At 38.4% G+C, this 25,230-nt stretch overlaps 3 protein-coding genes and 1 pseudogene across 4 annotated transcripts; 1 reads left to right on the top strand and 3 right to left on the bottom strand.

Annotated features, from left to right (window-relative positions):
* Positions 1–468: 468 nt before the first annotated feature.
* LOC149394841 (E3 ubiquitin-protein ligase RZF1-like) lies at positions 469–3,400 on the top strand. The gene is made up of 2 exons (XM_089613928.1): positions 469–1,149; positions 2,959–3,400. Exons 1-2 carry the CDS (start codon positions 640–642, stop codon positions 2,968–2,970), a joined length of 522 nt encoding a protein of 173 aa, XP_089470054.1. The 5' UTR covers positions 469–639; the 3' UTR covers positions 2,971–3,400.
* A 3,469-nt stretch (positions 3,401–6,869) lies between these two features.
* CAC3 (acetyl Co-enzyme a carboxylase carboxyltransferase alpha subunit) lies at positions 6,870–12,513 on the bottom strand. Its single transcript, XM_089614867.1, has 11 exons — positions 12,224–12,513; positions 11,294–11,659; positions 11,126–11,200; positions 10,395–10,502; positions 10,127–10,287; positions 9,431–9,545; positions 9,187–9,341; positions 9,004–9,055; positions 8,832–8,900; positions 8,642–8,719; positions 6,870–8,289 (listed from the first exon to the last, which is right to left on the bottom strand). Exons 2-11 carry the CDS (start codon positions 11,627–11,629, stop codon positions 7,204–7,206), a joined length of 2,235 nt encoding a protein of 744 aa, XP_089470993.1. The 5' UTR covers positions 11,630–11,659; positions 12,224–12,513; the 3' UTR covers positions 6,870–7,203.
* Positions 12,514–17,307: 4,794 nt separating this feature from the next.
* On the bottom strand, positions 17,308–18,145 carry LOC149394839 (riboflavin biosynthesis protein PYRR, chloroplastic pseudogene; annotated as a pseudogene). The gene is made up of 2 exons (XR_016297253.1): positions 18,026–18,145; positions 17,308–17,953 (listed from the first exon to the last, which is right to left on the bottom strand). The product of XR_016297253.1 is annotated as a riboflavin biosynthesis protein PYRR, chloroplastic pseudogene (transcript).
* A 2,563-nt stretch (positions 18,146–20,708) lies between these two features.
* Positions 20,709–21,560, bottom strand: LOC149394838 (mitogen-activated protein kinase kinase kinase 20-like). The gene is made up of 2 exons (XM_089614136.1): positions 21,370–21,560; positions 20,709–21,318 (listed from the first exon to the last, which is right to left on the bottom strand). Exons 1-2 carry the CDS (start codon positions 21,558–21,560, stop codon positions 20,709–20,711), a joined length of 801 nt encoding a protein of 266 aa, XP_089470262.1.
* Positions 21,561–25,230: the final 3,670 nt, after the last annotated feature.

Genomic DNA, 25,230 nt, shown 5'->3' with positions numbered 1-25,230 from the left:
ATGTTTACTCGGAGGTTATATAATATTAGCAGAGACGAAAAGTTTATAAATTAGGTAATTTTAATAAAGGTAAATTCAAATTAAGTGGTAAAGAATCCATATATCCTATAAATTCTAATATATCCGATTACATGACTCTCGAGCAAACTCAACCGATCTTTAAGCACATCCGCAATTACGTCAGCAAAGACTGGGTCATCTGGTGTGGTGGTACATGCCCACGAGTTCACGTGTGTACGGATGTGTTATTATAGATCTACTTTTCCTGTCCCTTGAATGTCACATAAATTAGGACACGTGTCACTCTATGTATCGTGGAGAAGAGTGAGGGGTTGTAATCGGCCCGGGCCGACAAGGATTAGGGGAGAAGGTAAAACTTATCAGCCGACGGACTGAAAAACGACAAGTAACGTAACACCGATAATAAAAAAAAGTAATTAAAAACTAATAATAATAAAGAATGTGACAACTAGGCAAAGCCGACGCTACCAAACGAAAGCAAAGATGAGATGAGAGAGAGATGGGACCCACTTTTCCCCCAACTGCCAAAAAGAAAGAAAGAAATCGAAGAGCGAAAGAAAAGGAAATAAAAACGAACAGTTTCAGAAGAAAATATGAATCCCTAGTCGGAGATCGGAGATGGCGACGGCGGCGATGAGGATGACGCACTGGTGTCACACGTGCGACATGAGCGTCTCCGTCGCCGTCTCCGCCGCGTGTCCTCACTGCCTCGCCGCCGACTGCCTCGAGCTCGTCGACACGTCCCCTCACGACGATCTTCCTCCGCCGCCGACGACGGACGGTCCCTTACTCCGTCGGATCCTCCGGCGCATCTCCGCCGTCGTTGTTCCGACCCTGGCGGTCTCTTCGTCCGATCTCGGCGACTGCGCGGTCTGCAAAGACGGTTATGCCCTCGGCGAGGCCGCCAACGAGCTCCCGTGCGGCCACGTGTACCACGCGGGCTGCATTCTGCCGTGGCTGGCCCACCACGACTCGTGCCCTCTCTGCCGCTTCCGCCTCCCGCCACGCGCCGCCGCCGCCGAGCCGGAGCCGCCGGAGGAGATCGGCGACGCAGAGGACTGGTCGGACTACGCCACCACCTTGACCTACATCGCCAGGAAGCACAACCTCTTCTTCGACGAATCCGAGGTTTGTGCTTACTAGTTTTTTTTTTTTTTTTTTTTTTTTTTTGTGATTTAGGCAATTTTCAACCAAAATGAGACTTCTAAGAACCATAAATGGTCTTTACCCTTATCCTAGGAAGCAAAGAAGAGCTACCAAATGGTCTCAACCCAATCCGTAAAAAAGGAATAATTACGAAACTCAGAACATGAAGAAATGCAACCAGTAAAGCCATATTTCTGATGAACTTGATCCAAAAGCTTGCTTGTGTCTCACTCTATGTCGTTGAAAAGTTCTGACCTTCCAAATGTTCTAACCGCGCACCGAATCAATAGATCCCACCGTTAGACCAACTCTTTGGGGTTGAATTTAGCGAGAAATGATTTTCATCATCGGGCATATTGGGAATATGGGGATGCTAAGAATCATTTTTTTGTTAGCAATATATTTTTGGATTTTGTTTTGGTAACCGTGGTTATTTGGTGCTTGATTTGACCCGACTAAGCCCACGAGGCCATGGCAGTTCAACTGGGCGACCTTCCAACTATTTGGGGGTTTTATTTTCGGAAAAAATAAAAAAGAGAAACAATTTGAAGAGGAGAATGTGGATTTAAGCCGTGATGATAAATTTTTCTTTAACATTTAGCTAAAAATTCAAATTGACTTCAAACATGATTGGATATAGTATCGTTGATCAGGTGATTTGTCGGTGTTTAAGCTGTTCATTTCATTTCTTGTGTTTTTTGGTGCTCTTGTGAGGTAAATAGTGATAAGTGGTGAATCAGATATTAAAGATCGAGAAAAGTTGGACGTGTTGGGTTTAAATTCAATTAGAAATCCTAGAGAATATTTTGCGGAGAGCTTTCGTGAGAGGGAGTTTTAGGTTTTGAAGTTCTTGGTTATGGTTTCTTTTAATCTTCTTTTTGACACTTCGGTCCAAAGCAATAGTTCAGATCTTTCGGTAGTTTTTTCTGTCTCATTGCATCAGAGAGCTCTTACAATTTCCAGTTGTTAAAAAAAGTCTAGATATCATATGATACTGTGTAGGCTAAAAGATTCATGGAACTACAGCAATGTCTATAGAACAGTGAAACATTTGATCCGCTTTTGATGTTTCTATTTGATATGTTATATGGTTAAGCGAACTCGACTGTTGGGCATTTTTTTGTCCGTCGCCAAACCAGTGCTATGCATTTCACTTTTGGCTTGAAAATCTCGCCACAGCACTTGTAAATTTCAGTCTTTTTTTATTTTTTATGTTGCATTCATAAATAGTTTTGCTGTGATGAACCTTGTGTGAAATGATGCCTGAATCTATCTCAGAATTTCTGCTAATATATTGTTTGTGATTGTTTTCTCGCTTAGATTCATATTTTTGTAAAAATATTTTATCTTCCTGACCCAATACGTATGACCTCTTATTATTTTTTTTCTTCATGTCATCTCAATGGCTCGGTTAATTTTATTCATCCTGGAAAACAATCTACACTAGCATTTCTATTCATCATAAATTAACTGTACCATTATCTATTTATTTAATCTTTTATCCTCACTGCAAGATGATATATTTTGTTTATTTACTGTTGCATGTAGATAGTCAATTTTTATTTTTATTTTCCTTTTATATATATGTTAGACCATACCTTGTGGTGCAAAAACAACTTTTTGACCAACTCAATCTATAACGACGGAAACAAGAACTTCTATTATAGGGGGTTAAATAATTAGAAATTTAAAAACATGTTTGATCACTTTATAAAATGATTTCTGTTTCAGTTGATCAAGTTGAACATTGTCATGTTTGATCAAATCTAATATTGGAGTGTTGAATTGCAGGTAGGGCAATAAGAAGGTATTTTTTTTAAAGTAGTACTCTTTGAGAGTTGTGGTGACATACATACATACACACCAGTAGATATTCCGACGTGTAAAATCAACTGCTGATGATTGTGATGTCTATTTCTTCTTACATTTTTCTTTGCAAAGCGCGATCGAAGTGTGGTATTGTGTGCATTACTACTCACAAACCCTCACAATCCAATTATTGAAAATAAAAATAAAAAGAAAGATATGATTGCTGAGGGATTCAGTTTCTGAATAGAGAGATAGTGTGTAGATTAGTCCTATTGCGGTTAATAGTTCTCACTTACTAAAAAATTATGTACTTCATATCTTCAGACTAAAGCTCTTAAAACAATCTCTTCTCAATATATACATTTTTCTCTCTTTCTGCAGTAGGGTGCTTTATTCTCAAGTATCTACTTACTGTGGGTTCACGTATTTTTTATTTATTTATTTTTTCTAAATAATTATGGTTGTTGGGCATGGTTGGGCGCGTACAAAATCAGTGAAACTGTAAATCAGATTAGACCACTGATTTTTGAATCAACAATTTGATTATAAATGGTTTAAAATTTTACTAGTCCGTTCCAATTTGTGTTTACAAACGATTTGGTCAAAATTTCTAAATTGCAGTTTAAATCGGATTGGTTAGTATTTTTTAAAAAAAAAACTATAATAAAAAATAGGTCTAAAACAGACTTACGGTCCGGTCTAAAACGGTCTGACAGTCTAAAAAAATTTAAAATTGAACTAAAGCCATTTAGTATTTATGAAAAACATAACATAACATAGGTCATGTAACATAGTCTAAACGGTCTAAAGTGATTTGAAACGGTCTGAATAAGACAAGACCGTTTTGATCGGTGTAATTTCTTTTGTCTGGTCTGATTTGGTTTAATTATTTTAAACAATATTGACTAGCCTGTCTGATTTTAAACAATAATTATGCTATTGTTTTAGGGGTCAAGCGACTATATAACCAAATAGAACTTAAGCTTTTGCAAAATAGCTATAGTTTGTCAACTATAAGCAAACTAGCCAAAGTAAGATTAATCTAGGCTGGATTAAATTTAATCCCAACGAACTATAAAGACAGAATTTAAGTTTTATGAAGGCTGGATTAAAATTTATCGAGGCATGATTAAAAATCGTAGTACTCTCAATTGGCTATTTTGCTATACCTAATGAAACTATGGCTATTTTGCAAAAGTCATAGTTTGAATTGGCTATTTCATACCATTTTTCCTCGTGTTAGAGATCGGAATTCGGAAAATACGGGGTACTTATTTAAAATTTTATTCATTTAGTTTATTGAAGGTGGTTAGTTTATTTTATGAGATTTGTTAGTAAGACCAACTCTACCCGATTACACCATTTTCTACTCTATTTTACAGTACATGTCACATCAAACACTACCTCATCTCCAACCGAACTCTATTTTTTTACACCAAACTGAAATATTAATTTTATATTCCACTTTCTCTTATTTATTTCCATACCCTTATATTTATTTAATATCTTCCAATTATATCACTTATTCATTATTTCCATAACCTTTATTTTAATGTCTTTTTTATAAGTTTTGCATTTCGACGCCGTTGTAATGTTATTTCGTTTCGGTATTAATATTAATGTCATTTTAGTTATTCCCAAACTCCAAATGTTAATATTGTATTTTAAAATATTGTGGTCTTTTAAAATATTTAATATATATAAATAATTTTTGAGATAAAAAAGAAATACTTTTATAAAACAGTGACAATTGAGTAAATAATAAATTTTGTAAGGACTAAATAACAAGTGAAAATTGATTTGGCGTAATGAATAGTAATGCATCATATATAGCGCAAAACAATAAATGAAAAACACTTCACGCTATATTAGCGTTGTATATCACGTTCGGGTGGAGTGAATCATAACACCAAATCACTGTTTTATAGTACGGGTGGAGTTGGTCTAAGTAGCTTCTTTATAAGAGGGAAGTTAAAATTGTAGTCAAACCATCAATATATTTTTTAAAAAGGAAATAGCCCATGTATTTTGGGTTCCAAAATTAACCCTTCCAGCTAATTTTAAAATCCTAACTAACCTCATATCTATGTTACCTTCCCTTCCAAGTTATCTTAAAAGAAGGTTGCTTCAAACTACCATGCGATTCTCGATTTGGATTCAAATTAGGTTCAAGTTTCGGATTTTCTTGATTTTCCGCCATTGTTGATTGATCGGGTGTGGATGCTCTTATTCGGACGGATGTCGTTGAGTTTTGCTCGGTTCTCTCTGGCTTGGACCACTATGAAGAGCTCAAGCATCGCGAGACAGAATCATCGAGCAAGTGTACAACTCGTCTTCCTCTGATGAGAGTCTCACCAGCGTTGTCGCAATCTCTCCTCGGAGGCGGTTTCCTCTGATACCATTGGTTATGGTTGTGAGCGCCAAGCTCGCGCCTTTTCCAATCTAAAGAATTTGTTGCCGTTTCTAAAACATTATTAATTACTTAAGTTTATATCATTTACTTTGACAGTTAGTAACATTAATCGTTAAGACCAGTGCCATTAATCATTTGATTAAGTGGACAAGAACCTGAAATTTCTTCAATTAATAAAGTTAAGCTTCATTTTTTGTTTTATGATGCGTGTCAAAGACTTTACAAATGCAGGATCGAATATAGCTAACAGTTAATATTATTTACCCTATATTGATCTTATTTACACAATAAGCAGGATCGAAAAAATACACTTTTTGTTTGCATTAGGAAGAGTGTACCATTTCATTAGAGGAGCGACAATATTAGTATATTACCCACGTTCCCCCATGTAATTTAATTACAAAAATAATTAGCAAAATAGCCAACTCAAACGTTGAGAATTGCTAAATAGTCAAGGTTTTGTAAATATTAGATAAATAGCCAGCAGATTTCAATTACACATCTAAGTTTACTAAAATGCCCAAATTTCTTCCCGCACAATCGATTATTTACATGTATTTACTGCAGAATATGTAAAGTCCAAAAATTATTATATCTAATAAAGAAAGAATGTATATTTGGATTCAGTAAATAAGAAATAAATAACGTCTAATATATAAGGAAACAAAATAACAATAAAACACCCACGTAAATTTCAGTTGCTACATATAAGGAAACAAAATTAAACCCCAAATTATGTTCACGCTTAATTTAGGGAATTCTGAAACAAATAACGAGATTATTTACATGTATTTAGGAGATTATTTACATGTATTTACTGCTGAATATGTAAAATCCAAAAATTGTTATATCTAATAAAGAAAGAATGTATACTCGGATTCAGGAAATAAGAAATAAATAACGACTAATATATAAGGAAACAAAATAGCAATAAAACACCCACGTAAATTTCAATTGCTACATATAAGGAAACGAAATTAAACCCAAAATTATGTTCACACTTAATTTAGGGAATTCTGAAACCATTCAAAATTCAATTTCTGGAAATCCTGAACAATTCAAAATTCAAATAATTTCCGGATTCAAATCTAAAAGAACAAATCTCCGGAATTAAAAAATAATCTGATTGGTCCACGTCATCCAAGTGACTATTTACCTATTATTTACAAAACCTTGGCTATTTAGCAATTCTCAACGTTTGAGTTGACTATTTTGCTAAAGTACCCATTTAATTATTAGGCCATTTAGGGGGAAAAAAATGTCAAAACTCAAAAGAATGTCTACCAAAAACATCATGATTGTACGGATAAATTGCATATCAAAAAATTAATTATTGTACGACTTGGGTCTCCATATGTTATATAATTTTCTTTTAAAAAAAACACATGTTTGTAGTATTTTATCATTTTATGTATTCGTCACTTTAAATGGCAACATAGGAGGAAATCAGCAAACATAATTTATATTGCACACGCAGACATGTACGAACGTAAGAACATACAGCTTTTATTTTAAAAAAAAAAGAAAATAAGTCTTTAAGCAAAAACTAGCCTACAAGCTAATAACAATACAACAATTTTCTCAAACATCACAATCCCAAAACAGTTAGACAACGCCACAAGCGATATAAATTCTTCTGTAATCTCACAACAAATCAACATCAACACGTCCAGATTTCATAGTAACAAAATTGCACGTCAAAAAAAAAAAAAAATGGCATGAAAGTACTTTGTTTTGGACAAGGGCGTTCTTGCTTGGGGCCGAGGCTGTTGGTTCAGCGGTAAAAAGGGTACTAAAGGTCCTCGGACTTCTGTTCACGGAATTCTACCATTTGCACTCACTAAACGCCCATCAATGCTCTCGGAAATCTCGGCCCTCAATTTCTCGTGCTTCTCTTTCAAGCCCGACGATTCCAACGCCGAAGCCAGGGTTTGCTTGATCCGTTGCTCCAACTCCACGATCCTCTTCTTCGCTGCCTCATCGGGGTTTTTCCCGGCCCGGGCGATCTCCAGTTTCAGCTGCTCGATGCTGTACTTGACGTCCGTCGAGTCGATGATCGCCCCGATGCTCTCCTGAATCTCTTCGTTCAGATTCTCGATCTTCTCTTTCGCGTCCGAGGGCAGAGAGAGAGAGAGATCTTCACCGGACAGGTCAAGGTTGACCTCCAGACCCGAGGATTGGAGAACCTCTACGAATTCCGGCTCGATCTCGGATTTTAGCTTCGTGAGCTTCTCTTTCACGGAATCGTCCAAATCCTCCCATCTCGACGCCCCCGATCTCTGGATCTCGGACTTGAGCGCCGAAAGCTTTTCCTTGAAACCCGGGCGTTCCTTGACCTCGTCCATTTTTCTGTTGACTTCTTGCTTCATCACCGCTGCCATGTGGTTCCTCTCCGCGAGACTCATGGCCTTGGACAGCTCTTTCAACATCCCGAGCTTGCTCTGTAGGCTCTCGTAGTTCGGAGCATTTGGGAGGCTCTGGTTGAACAAGCTCCTCAGGTTATCAAGCTTGCTCTTGAAAGCGGGGTCCACGGGGTCCCCCGAATTCATCTTCGAAAAATCCTCGCGCAGTGCGTCGAACTTTTCCTTGAAGCCCAGGGACTTCGAAGCCTCGGAGAACTCGAGATCGATCTCCTTTTTCAGCTTTTCGAGCGTCTCGTTCAGGCCCAGCTTCGGGGGCTCGCTGGAGGACTCCGCTGCTTTCGCGATCTGTTGTTTCACGTTTTCGACCTCGCGCTCCAGTTCCAATTGACGTGCCTTTGGATCAATTGGTACATCTTTCTTCTTCATGTTGAATGATTTCGCTGGGTCCGCCGGGATTCCTTCTTGGAACCCGCCGATTTTTCGGAACTTTGCCGCCCGATGCTTTAGTAGCTCTTCCGTGTCCATTTTCATTAGTTCCTGTTAAAATACAAGTCTTAAAAAATCAGCACGTTTTTTTTTTGGTCCATTAGATATAAAGCCATATTTACAGTTTCACATTGCTATATAACCAACATCTCGTAAATCTTAGGTAAATAGTCGCGTCCATGTATTTACATATATAAATTGACGTAAATACCCCACCATTTTATTTCAATGAAAGAGCAAAGCATAAATGCCACGTCATGTTTGTGGCTATTTACCTAAGATTTACGAAACATTGGCTATATAGCAATCCCAAACGTTTTAGTTGGCTAGTTTACCTATTGTTTTTTAATTTTTTTTTAATTTTTTTTTTATTGAATATGAATTAGATTAGAGTCGTACTTACCGCCATTCCTTCATTAATTGCATTTTTTATTTGTTGCGAGGTCCAAGCTGGATCAGCATGAGCACCGCCTAGCGGCTCCTGATATAAAGGAAACAAAAGACTGTTATTGCTTGAAATTTGAAAAGACAACTTTCCAGTGTAATCTTAGGCTTCTCGAATTTGGCGAGGTGAGAGTAAAAGAGATGATTACAGGAATGACACCATCAGCAACTTGAAGCTTGCACAGCTCTGTCGCAGTAATTTTTAATTTCTCAGCTGCCTGCAAAAAACATGAAAAGGAAAAGAAAAAAAATTTACGAGACCGCGTAATAAAAAATTTTGCACGGAGAATTTCTAGTAGTGGATTCTCTCTCTGTAACAACCTTTGGCGCAGCTTTAGCAGTCTTCCACAAGATCGCCGCGCAAGCTTCAGGACTGTACAGAGACAACCAAAGAGAAGCTTTGGATTACATAGGAAACCCGATATCATCTACTTTTGACACAAAACTAGTATGGGCTCTGGATGACAATATGTGATTGATAAGACACTAAACTCTCTTAGTTACCTGGCAACATAGAAGACGGCATTTTCGAGCATTAGCAATTTATTAGCACAGGCAATTGCCAGTGCACCACCCGAACCACCTTCTCCGATGACAATGGAAATAATCGGAACTTTCAGACCAAACATAGTTCGCAGATTATGAGCAATGGCTTCACCCTGAAAAAGCAGAGAAAGGCAACAAATTAAGATACCAAGTGTCAAATGGGACGACCCAAATAAGATTCGATCAAGTATAGCTTGCACACCTGGCCTAGCTCCTCCGATTTAAGGTCCGCAAAAGCACCGGGAGTGTCGACAAGAGTTACTATAGGGAACCCGTGGTGATCTGCATAGCGCATCATGCGTAGAGCTTTTCTGTAACTGTTTTGGAAACACAAACACTGATCAGTGATGGGAAAATAATAAAATCTGCAGCGCAATTACAATAGAGAAATTTTTGTAGTACTACCAAGTAGCAAAAGTCATAACTGGATTTTTTATTTACACTTTCAAAACTGGACATTTGTCACATTTTTGGACATGAATGTCCCTGAAACGTTTTAAACTCTCGGATATCATCAGAAAGCATTGAAAATCATCGTAAATCACTGGAAAACATCAGAAAGCATCAGAGAATGACTTCATAGTTTTCGGAAAGCAGCGGAAAACTTGAACCCATTGGACACCATCATAAATCATCGGAATTTATTGGAAAAATTTGCAAATTTTAGTTTAATTTCATCGGTAGTCATCTTAACTCATTGGAAAGCACCGGAGAGAGAGAAGTGAGAAAATGATAGAATAGAGAGGAAATGAGATTTCAAAAGGCTTCGGGGGCACTTTTGTCAAAAAACGTAACAAAAGTTTAATCTTGAAAGTGTGTAAATAAAATTTCATTCAAGATTTTTTGCTACTTAGAAATTTAAATTTCTATTAGAATAAGGCATGAATGTAAAACATACCCGTGTGGAGTAGGCATCCCAAAGTTGCGCTGAATGTTCTCCTTTGTGTTTCTACCTTTTTGATGACCGATGAACATGTACCTCTGGCCATCGATAGTCCCTATTCCAGTCACAATAGCTGGATCATCATACCCAGCACGGTCTCCATGAAGCTCTACAAACTGGAGTGTGAATAATAAAAAAAATGAATGAATATAATTGATCCCATATGCTGAAGCTTTTACATTGCTAAAATCTGAACTTCTTCTAGTTATATATAATAACTAACCTTCTCGGTAATGTTGAATATATGATCAAGAAAAGTTGGTCTATTAGGATGTCTAGCAATATGGACACGCTGTATGGGGGTCAGATGTGTATATAAATCCTTCAGAGCCTGAAATCAGAGAAAAAGTTGATAATAAGTACCAACCTACACGGTTACACCAAAACTAAAGGTTGAGACGCAGAATCTTGGCAAAAAAAAGAAAAAGTAGTGAAAAACAAAGAAAAAAAAGTATAACGTCCAAGATATTGCTTTAATTCATCTTTGGAAATACATCACGAACAGAATTCCTCTGTGTTTTTTTAATTTCTCTGCAGCAATATTATACTGTTAGTATCATATTTAATGAATTAATATCTATATTTAATCAAGTTGAGCCTCCCTGTTTGTAGTTAGACCTATAATGACCACCATCCCTGACTTGGGCAACAAAAATGGACACAAAATTACGTTACAATGAAATTGATTAATTTGGAAAAGTCCCGCTAGGGGAGGGTATTCTATATAATTCAGATTCTTTAAAAAAAAAAGGAAAAAAATTGGAAAAGTCAATACTGTGAAATCAACCAGTTCAAAAGATATATGATTTTAGTGGACACTAGCCTTATCTTTAGTTAATAATCTGGATTCAGTGAAGCCAAAACAAAAGTGTGAAATTCCTCGAAATAGACTTCCGTTACTCCCGAAATTCGGGAATCAAGTTACAAAAGCTCACGTGAGAAATTGTAACAAACCTGATTGTACTTGTTCTCCAAGGAAAGAATCTGTTCGCTGAAGTCCATCCCCGTTTCATCTGCCATCTTCCGAACCTGCAAAAGTAATTGTTCTCAAATCTATATTCTCACACTAATATATTCTGACAAAGAAAAAAAAAAAAAGGAAGAAGAAAATCATCGACTTACATCGTTGATTTTCTTCTCGAGGTCGACAAGAGGCTTCTCAAACTCCAGAGTAACTGGTTTCGGCTTTTCTTTGAGAGGCTTGAAATGGGAGAGGTACGAGAGGATTCCTCCTTTGACATTCGGATCCGGGTTCAGGTCGGACGGCCATGGATGGTCGTGCTTCTTGCCCTTTCGGACCTTCGCCGAAACAGTAAAATCCCTCCTCGTAGATGTGCCTAACCGAGTCCTTCCGAGGGTTCTCAACGGAACGCCTCTAATACCGTTGCTCGAGCTCCGAAGGAGATTCGAAGCAGGGGTTCCGGTAAATGCAACCGGAGAATGGGAAGCCAAAGCCATGCTCGGAATCCCAAAGTTATTTATTTCTGTCTGCATTATCAACCAATTTTTTTTTACCAAATCTTGCTAGAGAAAATTGAAATCATTTAAGCACATGAAATTTTTGAGAGCTTAAAGATTTTCTTTCTAAAAGAAAGAAAGAAAGAAAAAAAAGGTTCGCCGCCGATAATAACTAAGTTTAAAATATCAATACTAAATTCACAGGACGACAAGGAATTCCAAAGAAAAAAGTAATTGCCGTTGAAATTAAAAAATTTTCCAATTGCAAAACGATCACCAAGTACTCACACACAAACGGCATTAACAAAGAAAGCTACAAGAATATAGTTCAAGAAAGCTGCAAGATTCGACATTAACAAGTGAAAGAAAAAACATCGAAATCTGATTACTAATCCCAGTCAATTACTTCAACACAACTAAAAATAAAGCCAAGCTAACTAAAGCTTAATCTTTGACGATTAAAAAAATAAACAAAATCCTCGTAACTATCGAATCGCAAACAAATCTACAGAGACAAAACGATCGAATATGAAACAAAATTAACGCACGAAAATGCACGAATTACAGAACAATAGAAAGTAGAAAAATAATCACCGGAATACAGATAGGAGATTTCGGCTAATTGCTTCGCTGAATAAGATCCGAGATTTATCTTTGAATGAAAAAGAGAGATTTGAAGGAGCCTCGTAAAGATCGGCAATGAAGAGGAAATGAAGTTTAAGAGGGAGAGAGAGAAATCTTAAAGAGAAAGAGAGAGATTTGAAGGAGCCTCGTAGAGATCGTCAAGGAAGAGGAAATGAAGTTTGAGAGAGAGATATATGGTTTTGGCGATACTTCTTATGACTGTCTGTGTAAAGTGTTTAAGGGTAGCTATGCATTTTAGAGTTGGCCGTTGAAATTGCATGAGAGTTTTGACCTCTTTTCTTTATTATATTTTATTTTTCTTACATAAACTAATAATAGGGCAAAAATTAAATAAACCAATAACCGGATCGGATTCGAAACCAAAATTTGATACCACATCACGTAACCATAGATTCGGTTTGGTTGTCCAATCTAATTTGTTTCATTATCTATCGGTTATTTAACCAAATTTTTTAAATAAAAAAAATCAACAAATTCAGTCACAATAATTTAACAAAATATATATTTTTTTTGTTACAATTTCAATTTTAAATAACGTTAACCGATTTCAATTAAATTAAATTAATTACATTGAAAATTAAAAAAATTAATTAAAATTTCAATTTCAAATAAAGTTAATTGATTAACCAAGTGCAATTTCAATCTACTAAAATTAAAAAAAAAAGTTAATTAAACCAATTACAGTTTTAAATTCAAATACAATTAAATAATTACAATTTAAATTCAATCTACTAAAAGCAAAGTTATTTAACTAATTTCAATCTACTTAAGTAAAAGCTAATTAAATAGTTAAATTAATTTCAATTATAACTAAAATAAAGTCAATGTAGATCACTTATCGAAATCGGATAAACGAGTGCATCTGAGAGGGGGCCGGGAGTGGGCCAGGAAGGACGAGCACATCGAAACAACGACAAGTGCATAGGGAGCGGTCAACAATTATGAATCTATTAAGAAAAAACCAAGACCGAAATTAAAAAGCAGCTAAAAACGCAACCAATTTATAAAAAACAGCACATTAGGTTCGAGTTCTGTTTGAGTTTCGAGAGGGGTTGGCTTGGGTCGGGGTGGAACGGGAGGGGATGAGGAGGCTCGTTGGAGAGGGTCGGGACAATTTGGATAGAGCCGGCCCAAATCTTAGGCGGGCTATAAAATTGCCTAGGACACTCAAAATTTTGAGTAAAAAATAAGCCCATATTTTGAGTAAAAAATAGGCTCATTTTTCCTCATTTGGTTGTTGTAGTTGTAAGAAGGTCAACGTTTTGAATAAATAAAAAGCCCTTGACGGAAATATTTTTATTTGTCCAACAATACATCATTTTTTTTTTGAATAGAATGGATTTTCCATTAAAATTGGGTAAAAAACCCATCAATACAGGAGAAAGACACCTCAGTACATGAGTCACCAAGACCTAAGTCAAGTGAATCTAACACTAAGTTCCGGTAAAAGTACGTTATGTGCAAACTTCCGACAACGGGAAGAATTACAAGCACAGATAGAGCACACGAGAGGCTCGTTCAAAAACCCAAAGATTGGCGATGGAGAAATCCAACCAACCTCGGTCCGATGGCCACGAATAAGATGGTTCTTCAACCTGCATAGATCAAAACCTAACAGGAAATCCACTACGGGATAAGAGACTACGGCTAATCCGAGTCCAAATAGTACCAAAAGAAACCAAGCAGGAAAATAGAAAAGTCGGAGCAAGGACCCCAAAAAATACAAAGAAAAACTTGAATCTAAACTAAAGGTGTGTTCATCATGCCCAAAGAAAAAGCCCTCAAAGAAGTCCCACCCCTCAAGATCCGCAACGGAGGCATCCGGCCGTGGCGGACGTGCCGGGACGACAGCGGCGCGCCGCTGACCTCCATCGCTTTCCTCCGCGACACCTCGCTCGTGGCGGTCGGAAGCCACTCCGGCGAGCTCAAGATCTTTGACACCAACACCAGCGGCGTGATCGAGAGCTGCCACAGCCCCCAGACTCCGATCACGGTCTTGCAGTCCTACCACCACTCCTCCGGCGAGGCTGCCCAGCTTCTGCTCTCGTCGAGCTCCACGGACGTCAAGCTGTGGGACGCGACCTCGGTCTCGGGCGGGCCGACTCAGACGTTCGAGGCCTGCAAGGCCGCGAGGTTCAGCAACTCCGGCGACGTCTTTGCGGCCCTGTCGGCCGAGCTGGGACGGCCGAGCACGGTTGTTGCAGGAGACACCGGCGAGGACAAGGGCGTCCGGCGAGGCTCGGGTTCCGGCGAGGACAAGGAGACCCATAGATGCGGGATCAATAAAAGCTATTTCCGAGGTAACGAGAAGATAGGACAGCCTCCCCCCCAAGTCGGAGCCGACCAGCGGCGACCTCCCAGGAGGGGAGCGGCGAAGAGGAAAGTTTCTGACGGCTAGGGTTTGAGTAGAGAGAAAAGCTTCAACTCGGGATGAGAGAGGTGTGAAAGTTTGTATATTCTAATTTTCTAAAGTATATTATATATTGATTCCAACAATACATCATTAAAAGGCCTTCTTTTACATGACCAATTTACTGGGATTTCATGAGTTTACTTTTCGGCTGATTTGATAGCCCTAGTAAAGACTATTTTTTCCCTCAAACAAAAAAAGGCCCTCTTATACGGGTTAAATGATACAATACACGTAAAAATACATAATTAAATGAAAAAAGAAGATAAATTGCAAACGTGTGCAATACATTTTTTTTTTTTTGGAAAACCAAAATTTTACACGCCAAATTGACTTGTATGAGCATTTCTCTTAAAAGAAATATAATCAGAAGGAGCTTGAGACCAAGATGATTTAGGAACACGACATGAATACATATTAAATTTTCATACGTTCACAAGTTATTTTCTTATTGCCGTAGGTTTTCTGGTAAAAATAAAATATATACACATAGATATGAAATGCTAATCTGTGCGTACAATTCCGGGAGAGGTAGAAAAATATGGTGACACACTTAATTGGATACAAAACACTTTTTTTTTTTTTTTTTTTTTTTTTTTTTTTTTTTGCTGAAATATTTTCTTAGGCTGAAATTTTGGATTGAGGGGGCCAAGGCATCCTGACCCTAACACCTGGTCCGCCACTGATTTAGTGTCTCTTTAATCAAAATAAGTTAATTTTATCATTTCAATTTATTTTTAAATAAATACAAATGAAATAAAATGATGCATGTCTTATTTTAATTGGAGTGACAACAATGGAGATATCAAAAATGGACAGAAGATCCGAGTTCCACTTAATTTGTTAAGGACAGAGTACTACACGCATGGACGAAGCCAGGAATCTAGATTAGGGGGCTGATTTGCAACAAAAAATTCAGAGGGGGCTGGTTTGTAAATTTTGAAGGTAAAAAAATGTAAAAATAAAATAAAAAATGGACAAAAAGTGTAAAAAAAAAAAATTATGAGGGGGGCTACAGCCCACCCTGGAGTGCACCTGGCTTCGTGCCTGACTACACGGGGGCAAGCCGTGTTCGGTGATGAAAAAACTATTTACATTGTCCGGTTAAAAAAAAATAGCCTACAAATTTTGAGAACTATTTACATTACTTCTTCTTCACACTATTTCACTAATACACAGAATCACATCGATGCTTTTATAACTCAGTTCAAAATCCAGCACAGCTGCTGTAATTGATTCCAGGTTATTACATTCATGTATAAAAATAGAGTCTTAACACCACGAAGCAATTCTTGATTGCCATCTAAAAAAAACCCAGAATATACAAGTCGATCAAAGTCTTCCATTCATACGAGTTCACTATATTCTTTTGGAATGTTGTTTTCACTGTAACTTAATGTCCCACAAGTATTCATAATTACAGTAAACAATAATTACACTTGATCGCCAACACAAAATATCACACACTGTATATAAGTTGTGTTGAAGGTAATTTAATGTGCTGCAAAAGTATTCATACTTATAGAGAAGTATAAAGTAAATAATAGAGAAGAAAATGATTGTGGGATTCAAGAGCACAAGTGAATGGGCGAAAAGGCCGCACAAAATGGCACGAAAGTCTGCCATTGGCGGAGAGAAACGCAAAGCACCGATCAGGGCTGCAATTTGGATGATCGAGACCGCAAAGAGAGGGGAAAATCCCCGAAGCAATTTTCTGATCGCCATGCAAAAAATTACCCACTACATATAAGTTGATCAAGTACTCTTTCTAACATATCAGCACACTTTTCTTTCTTTTGAATGTTGTTGTGATGGTAATTTAATGTCCTGCAAGTATTTAGGTAATTCAAAATCCAGCACAGCTGCTGTAATTGATTTTAGGTTACATTCATATATAAATAGAGTCTAACACCACGAAGCAGTTCTTGATCGCCATCTAAAAAATATCCACCAGAATTTACAAGTCGATCAAAGTCTTCCACTCATATGAGTTCACTATATTCTTTCTTTTGAAATGTTGTGTTGACTGTAACTTAATGTGCAACAAGTAATAATAATTACAGTAACAAAGAAGAAAATGAATGGGGTTTCGAACGAAAGGCATCACACTAGTACAAAATAGACCTTTGGGTGCGACTTTTTTCGCACCCAAAAGTCAATTTTCGCACCCAAAGATATCTTTAGGTGCGACTTTGGGTGCGACATTTCCGCACCCGAAAGTTCGCACCTAAAAGTCTTGGGTGCGAAAAGTCGCACCCAAAAGTCTTGACTTTCGGGTGCGACATTTCGGTGCGACTTTTCGCACCTAAAGTCGCACCTAAAATGTCACCAAAATCCGTGGAAAAGGCGGGTAAGAGAGCATTGGTCGCACCCGATAGTCAGTTTTGGGGGAAAAAAAAATAGTGCTTTAGACGTCGCTCTATTATAAAGTGACTTTAAATCTTTGAAAAATGTAATTGTAGTTAGTGCTTTAGACGTCGCTCTATTATAAAGTGACTTTAAATCTTTGAAAAATGTAATTGTTAACTGTGATTTAGTTGTCATCTGATTTGAAAGTGACTTTGATTCTTAATTTATTTATAAAATAAAATGCAATTAAATGATATTAATTGATTTAATTTAATGAAACCTGTTATAAGCAATTAAGCAATTAAAAATAAAAGGCTGAATGAAACTTTTTATATTGAATTGCTTAATTGAAAAATAAAAATTATACCTAAATGGTCCATAATACACATAATACACAGAATGATAAACTCGGCTCACTCCTCTATTAACCAAGTCTCTCATAACTCTAATGACCCGCCCAAAACGATATTTTTAACCAAGTCTAAGCTATGCACTAGCTTTATAAACTTGTTCGCTACTCTACCACAAATTCTCGCATAACCCCAATGACCCAGCTGAATTACATTTCTAGTAAATTACAAATATACCCGACGAATCCGTGGATACCTTGTGCAACACTCGAGACGAGATAACGGAGGCGGCTAATGTACCCCCACACTCCCAGAGAACGGAGAGATATCCGCGGTCGTGAAAATACTCCATCACCTCTCGAGGGTTCAAGATGTCGAACTCGACCACTTCGACTCCTTTCGAGGCGAGAAGCTTCTGGAAGCTCCTCCGCGCTGCCCTCTGAGTCGCCACTATGGTGGGAGCCTCGGACATGTCCCACAGCTTCGCTTCCTCGGGAAGATCCAGGCTCTGACTCATCACTATCCGCATCGGCATATGCCCGCCTCCGTGCCTAGCCGTCAGCCTCGGATCTAAATCCAACACCACCAATGATCACACAAACATATATAATATAACGAATTAAAAAAAAAAAATTTACTTACCATCCCTTCGCACGGTGTTTCCTCCGACGACAACCGCGTCGCTGCGACCACGCAACTCGAAAACTCGGCTTCTCGATTCTTTGCTGCTTATCCAGGCCGCGTGTCCGCTGCTAGCCGCTATTTTTCATGTTTAATTTTTTGTTACAATTAAACAGAAGTTGTCTTATAGACTAAAAACCCATAAAGGAACCTTTTTTTTTCATTAACAAAACAAAACCCATAAAGGAACCTTTTTTTTTCATTCGCCCACAATTCTACTACAATTGGCATGCCTTTCTTCCATCAGATTAGTTTTTACTTATAGACTAAAAATAAATTTCGAATATTCTGTTTTAACCAACTAGCTATCAATATGGATATGTGATCAAATAAAAAATGGCATGAGAATATATAATCCTTGTAACTTGGTTGTGTTTAGAAGAAAGATTGACATATCGGTGGAACAATTCGACATCTTTCTCAGCTTCCTCAACGGTGCTCATCGTCACGAACCCAAAACCTCTGCTCTGATCCGTCTCTCTGTTGCAAATCACCTGCCAAAGAAATAAAAGAAAATTTTATAAAAAAAACCCTAAATTCAGTTACGAAACAAACAAGACTGACTCAACAAACGAAACTTATGATTTCAATTTCCATTTCCATTTCACCTCGGCGATCTCAACCACTCCGGCCTTGCCGAAGAGCATGGCGAGCCTTTCGCTGTCGACGTCGAACGGCAAGTTTCCGACGTAGAGCTTGGCCTCCTCCGGCGGCTCCGAGAAGTACCCCTCGCCGTCTCCGCCGGTGGACGCCGAATCGTCGTTTTCCAGAAAGCTCGATCGCACTGAATGTATTCGATCGGGTGGTCGGCGTTCCAGCTGGGGCGGGCCCGCCAGCCCACGCCGTAGACCTTCCACTGGCCTCCGGGCGTGTCGGAGAGAGGGAGAATCTCTGCAAGGCTGTTTCCGATGATGCCGGTCACTCCTATCACGAGCCCTACGCTCTGGTAGCTTATTGGCTGCTCCGTTTCCTCGAATTTTTTCTGGAGAATACAAAGAAGTTGAATTATGTTAAAGAATTTGGAGATTATTTTTTCAGACGAATATGGAGTATGGGTGTGGATCTTTGTTACCTTTGCCGCGCCTATAGCTCCGGCCCACCACCAACTCATTTTATCAAACTAAAAAGGAATTAAAAAAAAGCATTACAACTTAGAAGAGTGTCTCACATGGAACAGTAAATTATTATGGTTTTTTTAGCCCATTACAGACCACAAGCTTGAAACAAATCTGAAGGGCCTGGTTAAACAGAATCGAGTATAATGTGTTACTCGATTATTATTGATTTTTTGTCTGGGTGAAAAGTCTCGTAGGATAGGAAAAGACCAATACTCACTATCGGAACCAATCGTTCTAAGACATGTTCAAAAGACATTCCCTTTTGATACCAGGAACAAAAACACACAAAATTAAAATGCTAACTGATAAACACAGTTCTAACAAAATCAAAATTAAAATTAAGAATCTTACCAGGACGAAAAAAACAGACAGCCCACCAAATTCATCACAGCCTCGATATAACAACATCAACAAAACAGAACTCAAAATTCGAATATAAGAACTTACACAATGAACCACACGGCCAAGTGACCAAAATCAACCAAATTCGTCCAAAAATTTAACCCAGCCAAGAAATCTGAAATCAAAGGACAAATTCAAGTCATAACCATCAAAATCGAGCTCAATGAACATCACAACCAAGCCAAAACCTCATATTTCACTCCGAAATCGAAACCCCCAAATCAAACTCTCAACCCTAACTTTCGAAATTCTTGGCTGAGAATGAAATCTCCTTACCTTGCTCGCGAAATCAACTCCCGGACGTTACTTCTCTCGCTCTCCGGCGTCTCCTCGTGGGCGGCGCGCTCAGCGGCTCGCGGCGGCGCTCGCTTCTTCTCAGCCCGCGCGCGCGTCGAGTGGCCCGGTCTCGGTGGCTGTCGGCCTCGCTCTTCCTCTGCGGGCTCACTCCCTCGCTCTCTTCCTCTCTCTCGGTCTCTCGGTCTCCATCGGCCGATACTCTTCTCTCGGCTCTCTCTCTCTCTCTCATTCTCTCGGTCTCTCTCTTTCCCTTTCTCTCTTCTTTTCTTTTCTTCTTTCTTTTTTCCTTTCCCGATTCTTTGGTGAAAACAAATAAGAGGGAATCCCTAAAAAAAAACAAACAAATAAGAGGGAACAAAATCCCGCTAAATTTTTAGGCCAAATGTTGTGGACTTTTGGGTGCGACAAAGTCGCACCCAAAAGTATGTTTTGGACTTTTGGGTGCGACTCGCACCCAAAGGTATGATAAACTTTTGGGTGCGACTTTTCGCACCCAAATTTAAAAAAATCAGCGAAATTTTTTGTGCGACTTTAGTGACATTTGGGTGCGAAAAGTCGCACCCGAAAGTAATTTTGGTGCGACTTTTAGGTGCGAAAAGTCGCACCCAAAAGTCATCCGCACCGAAAAACTGTATTTGTTGTAGTGTCACGACTGTCTCGAGAGTGAATCCCAACGAGGTTGGCACCCACCGGACTCATCCTATCATCTGCCAATGCCCCTTTTCATCATTATAGTTAATAAACATCTCTTTGTTTTCGCTACATGCATATACAATTATAATAATTAATACTAATTAGGATTTACAATAATGAATCATGGAATCACGCTACACCAATATCAATATGATGATGAAGAACAAAAGCTGGCTGTCGTTGTTGTTGTTGTTGCGACGTGTCGTTGTAGCAACTCCTCTGCTGGAAATCCATGGCCACGAAGGGATGGTAGAGGAGCATCGCAGCCGTCCATCTGTCGCACGGGTCCCTCGCGCAGGTCCCTCCGGAAGCACGGCGTCGCCCTCGGCGCCCACAATCCGCCACAGCAGTGCATAGAGATTGGTGTGGTGGGCCCACGGGAGCGCCCCCAAGGCCATCTGGGAGACCACGCAGCCGAGGGCCCACACGTCGCAGGGCGGCTCGTAGTGACCGCACTTGACGGACTCGGGCGCCATATAAACCGTAGTCCCTCTCAGCCCAAACCCACGTACTTGTTCTCCGCTGAGCTTCGCGAGCCCAAAGTCGGCTATCTTGGCTTCTTCTTCTTCGAACAAAAGGATGTTCTGCGGCTTTATGTCGCAGTGGACCATTCCTCTCTCGTGGACCTTCTTCAGCCCTTCCAACACCGCCTTCGTGTGTCGCCGGATCTCCTTCTCCGGAAGCCCTCCGCCGCTCCTGATCTCGTCGGAGAGACTCCCTCCACCGGCCAGCTCCAGCACCAAGCTGTATCACTCTTCGTGCCCACTCTCCTTCGTCATGCCGTCTCCGAAGCACTGAACCACGCGCTCGCATCCCCCGATTCGCTCCAACATTCTCTTCTCCCATCTCAGACTTTCTTCGCACCCCACCATGGCCAACTTCAGAGCCACCAACGCAGGTACGCCCGGCTGGTTTCCCACCATCTTCGCTCTGCTCACTGACCCATAGCTTCCGCAGCCGATCTCTTCGCAGCGAATCCACTCCATTCCTCAAGAAAATGTGATGCCTCGTTGCATTCAAAAACATCGATCTCCAAGACTCCAGGGTTTCACTCAAACTAGTGAATGTCAAATTAAGTCTATATATTTGTACCCTATATATGACTTTAGCTTGATAATCATGCTCAAATAAAATTCGTGATACGAATTGACGTATTAGTCCACTGATATCATATTTATTTATTTTATTTAATCACACGACATTTAGTGGAGCGGATAGGTATTAAGGTAATTTAGCCATTTAACTAGCTTTCTTCAATTTTAACTGCGGGGAGATAATATATTTCTAGATTTTTTTGGGACATCGGCTTAACTGCAAATCTAGACACAAATAATCAGTTTCCGTAATACTTTGATCTGGATTTAAGTCTATTTGAATGGCTAAGCCCATGTCTAGATTTGTTTACAGTATTTTGGGATGATGAGAATACCACCTTATTGAACCTTTTTATATACTAAGTACGTAGCTTACAAAAGTGATTATCCATATCCGATGTGGGACTTTTCTTTTACTCTTATAAATTAGGCTCTATCTTTCTAACACCCCAAAATCTATGCCAAGGCCACGGGTGAAGAGAGAGTAATCAGCTTTGGACTGTGAAAAACCAAAAGCTAATAGCACCTCAGTGACCTTTAAGTTCCACTGTCTAGTGTGTTGTTTGCGTGAGGACCAAGCAATCAAATTTACTCCCAAAGAGACAAATACCGGACGTGGATCTCCGATCATCACCGTCGGAGGCCCAATCCGCATCACTGAAGCCAACGAGAGAGAGATCAGCAACATGTTGACGGCGTATATGAAATCCAAAATCCAGAGTACCAGCGACGTAGCAAAGAATCTGTTTCATTGCTTTCCAATGATCACTAAGAGGTATTTGCATGAACTGAAAGATCTTATTAACCGCAAAAGACAACTCAAGTCGAGAAATAGTTAGGTACTGCAAGGCGCCAACTACACCACGATACGATTGAGGGCTTTCAACCTCAGAACCGCCATATGCAGTTAGATGGGTTGACGAAGCCATAGGAGATGCAATGCCCTTAGAAATGTGCATTTTTTGAAGAGTCTCGGTAAAATATTAGCTATAACCGTTATCGTTTTATAAATATCGTTAAAATATCGATGATATGTCGACAAAATATCGATATCTTTTAGTAGTTAAAAATCGACAAATATCAACAAAATATCGTCCGAATTTGAATTTTTTTAATAAAGAAAATAAACAATTTATTATTTTCTTTTTTATTTTATTTTTTCTTTATTTTTTATTTCTTATTCTTTATATCTTTTACTTATTGATTTTACTTAGTATTATCAATATTTCCTTATTTATATTTTATAATACACACACACACACACACACACACACACACACACACATATATATATATATATATATATATATATATATATATATATATATATATATATATATATATATATATATATATAGAGAGAGAGAGAGACAAAAAATCAAGCTTTGTCTATATATATATTCCTATATATTTTTTTTTAATTTTTATAAATTATATTTTGTTATAGGATTTTTGTCGATATATTGATTGGTAGTCGATATATTATCGGTACCATTTGTAGTCGGTATTAAAATTGTTATTGGATATCCATCGATATATCCTTCGGTAGTCGATATATCAGTAAAATCAGAATTTCGGTATCGATGCCGATATAAGTATTTTAATTCTCGTATTTACTTGAGTAAGCAAGTCAACGACATATTTCTTCTGTGAGAGCAAAAAACCAATCTCGACATGATGAACTTGAATTCTTAGAAAATAGTCTAGAAGGCCAAGATCTTTCAGTTTAAACTAATTGTCCAAGTGACGAACCAGCACTTCAAGCAATGCAGGGCAACTGCTAATTATCAAAATATCATCAACATACACCAGGACAAATTGAGTAAAGAAGCAGTGACCTTTAAGAAGAGGAATTGATCAAATTTGGCAGATTGAAACCCGACAGCCAGAAGAACATGATGCAGCTTCTCGAACAAGGCTCGAGGCATCTGTTTGAGACCGTACAACGAATTGTGGAGCTTGCAAACTAGATTAGGGTACGGCGTGTCAATGAATCCTTGGTTGTCGAAGATAAACCTCATCATTCAAATCTCCTTTTAGAAATTCATTATTCACATCGAGTTGACGAATAGACCACCCATGAGCCAATGCTATGGTAAGAACAACTCGGATCATGGTTTGTTTCACCACTAGACTGAACGTTTCATGAGAGTCAAACCCAGTGACTTGCTTGAAAATGTTAGCCACAAACCCAGTGACTGAACGTTTCACATCTCAATAAGAAAATGCATATCAGAAAAACGATAAAAGCATAAATGACACACGCGATTTGTTTATGATGTTTAGCATGGGTGCCTAATCCCCGAAACTTCTCATAATTAGGTAGTTCGAGCCACTTTGATTATCTCCTCAATAAGCTCTTCACGGTTTCTTAACATACAAGTTAAAGTCTAGAGTTGTATCTCCGATCCTACTTACAAATTAACTACCCTACTGAGATCAACCCCGAGAAATTACCTATCTAGATCTCAACTAGTGCTCACATACAAGAATCGCTCCAAAATTACAACCCCGAGAAATATATATTTCCTCCTCAAGCTTGCCATTTAAAATTTCAACTTCACATCCACTTGGTAGATCGACCAATTAAATTGTGCCGCATGAGATATTAGTCACCGAATTGTCTCCATTCTTGCAACCGGGGCAATATCTTTATCATAGTCAATCTCCGCCTTTTGTCTATACACCTTCGTCATTAGTCGTGCTTTGTACGTATCTCTTTCACCTTGGGCATTCATATTTTTCTTGTACACCCATTTAATTCCTATGGGTCGACATCCTTCCGAAAACTCCATGAACTCCCAAGTTTAATTTTTTTTTATTTCCCGTATCTCTTCATCTACAACAGCCTACCATTTCTTATATCTTACTGCACCTTCAAATTATCCACCAAAAGACACACCAAGTGTGCTTCATTCTACGACTTATATAGGTCTTGACTTCGCATCTTTGGTTGTCTCGGCTCTTATGATTTATTGGTTTAATTAGCAGAGGTTGAATCTCCTTTTGCTTTATTTTGGGACTCCTCAAATATTTAATTTTCATGTGGCTATGCCAAGTATAATTTAACTTAATAAGAGTGGTAAATAATTGTTAACAAAAATAACTAATTAACAAAAGTTTTGAGAAACACAAGAGAAAATAAATTTAAATCGGCTATTCTAAATATAAAGAAATCAGTCCATTAAGAAATGTTTTGGACAAGATAAATGATAAAAATATAAATTAATAATAAATAAATAAATAAATAATAACGCAATGGGTAAAAGACATTATTAACAACAACAACAACAACAACAACAAAAGGAGTTGAATGAGATAGGTTCAAGGTTTCAAATGTCTTTTTCGTTGCCGTTTCGAGCCTTCTGATTTACGGAAAATCGTCATGCCGATGGAAAACCGAACGGAAAAAATATGGAAAAAGGAAAATGAAATGCCATTTTCAAATGGTGTTTTCGATGGAAAACCGACGTGTCGACGAAAAACCGAATGGAAATAATGTGGCGAAACAAAAGAATACATATATATTTGTAAATATAGTCCAAATTTAAAACACTTCAAA

Source organism: Urtica dioica, chromosome 5 (assembly GCF_054948205.1).
Source record: "Urtica dioica subsp. dioica isolate 48M chromosome 5, U.dioica_male_clone48M_v1_H2, whole genome shotgun sequence".
NCBI lineage: Eukaryota > Viridiplantae > Streptophyta > Magnoliopsida > Rosales > Urticaceae > Urtica > Urtica dioica.
The sequence above is the reverse complement of the archived record's forward strand: the minus strand, read 5'-3'. Positions and strand labels throughout refer to the sequence as shown.

Excerpts from the sequence above, each read along its gene's own strand:
- CAC3 (XM_089614867.1), bottom strand. The coding sequence starts at position 11,629 with ATGGCTTTGGCTTCCCATTCTCCGGTTGCATTTACCGGAACCCCTGCT. Across the intron at positions 10,503-11,125 it reads TGGAGAACAAGTACAATCAG|GCTCTGAAGGATTTATATAC; the intron begins GTTTGTTACAAT and ends CTCTGATTTCAG. Across the intron at positions 9,342-9,430 it reads AATCGGAGGAGCTAGGCCAG|GGTGAAGCCATTGCTCATAA; the intron begins GTGTGCAAGCTA and ends CTGCTTTTTCAG.
- LOC149394841 (XM_089613928.1), top strand. The coding sequence starts at position 640 with ATGGCGACGGCGGCGATGAGGATGACGCACTGGTGTCACACGTGCGAC.
- LOC149394838 (XM_089614136.1), bottom strand. The coding sequence starts at position 21,560 with ATGGAGTGGATTCGCTGCGAAGAGATCGGCTGCGGAAGCTATGGGTCA. Across the intron at positions 21,319-21,369 it reads GGATGCGAGCGCGTGGTTCA|CTTGGTGCTGGAGCTGGCCG; the intron begins GTGCTTCGGAGA and ends AGAGTGATACAG.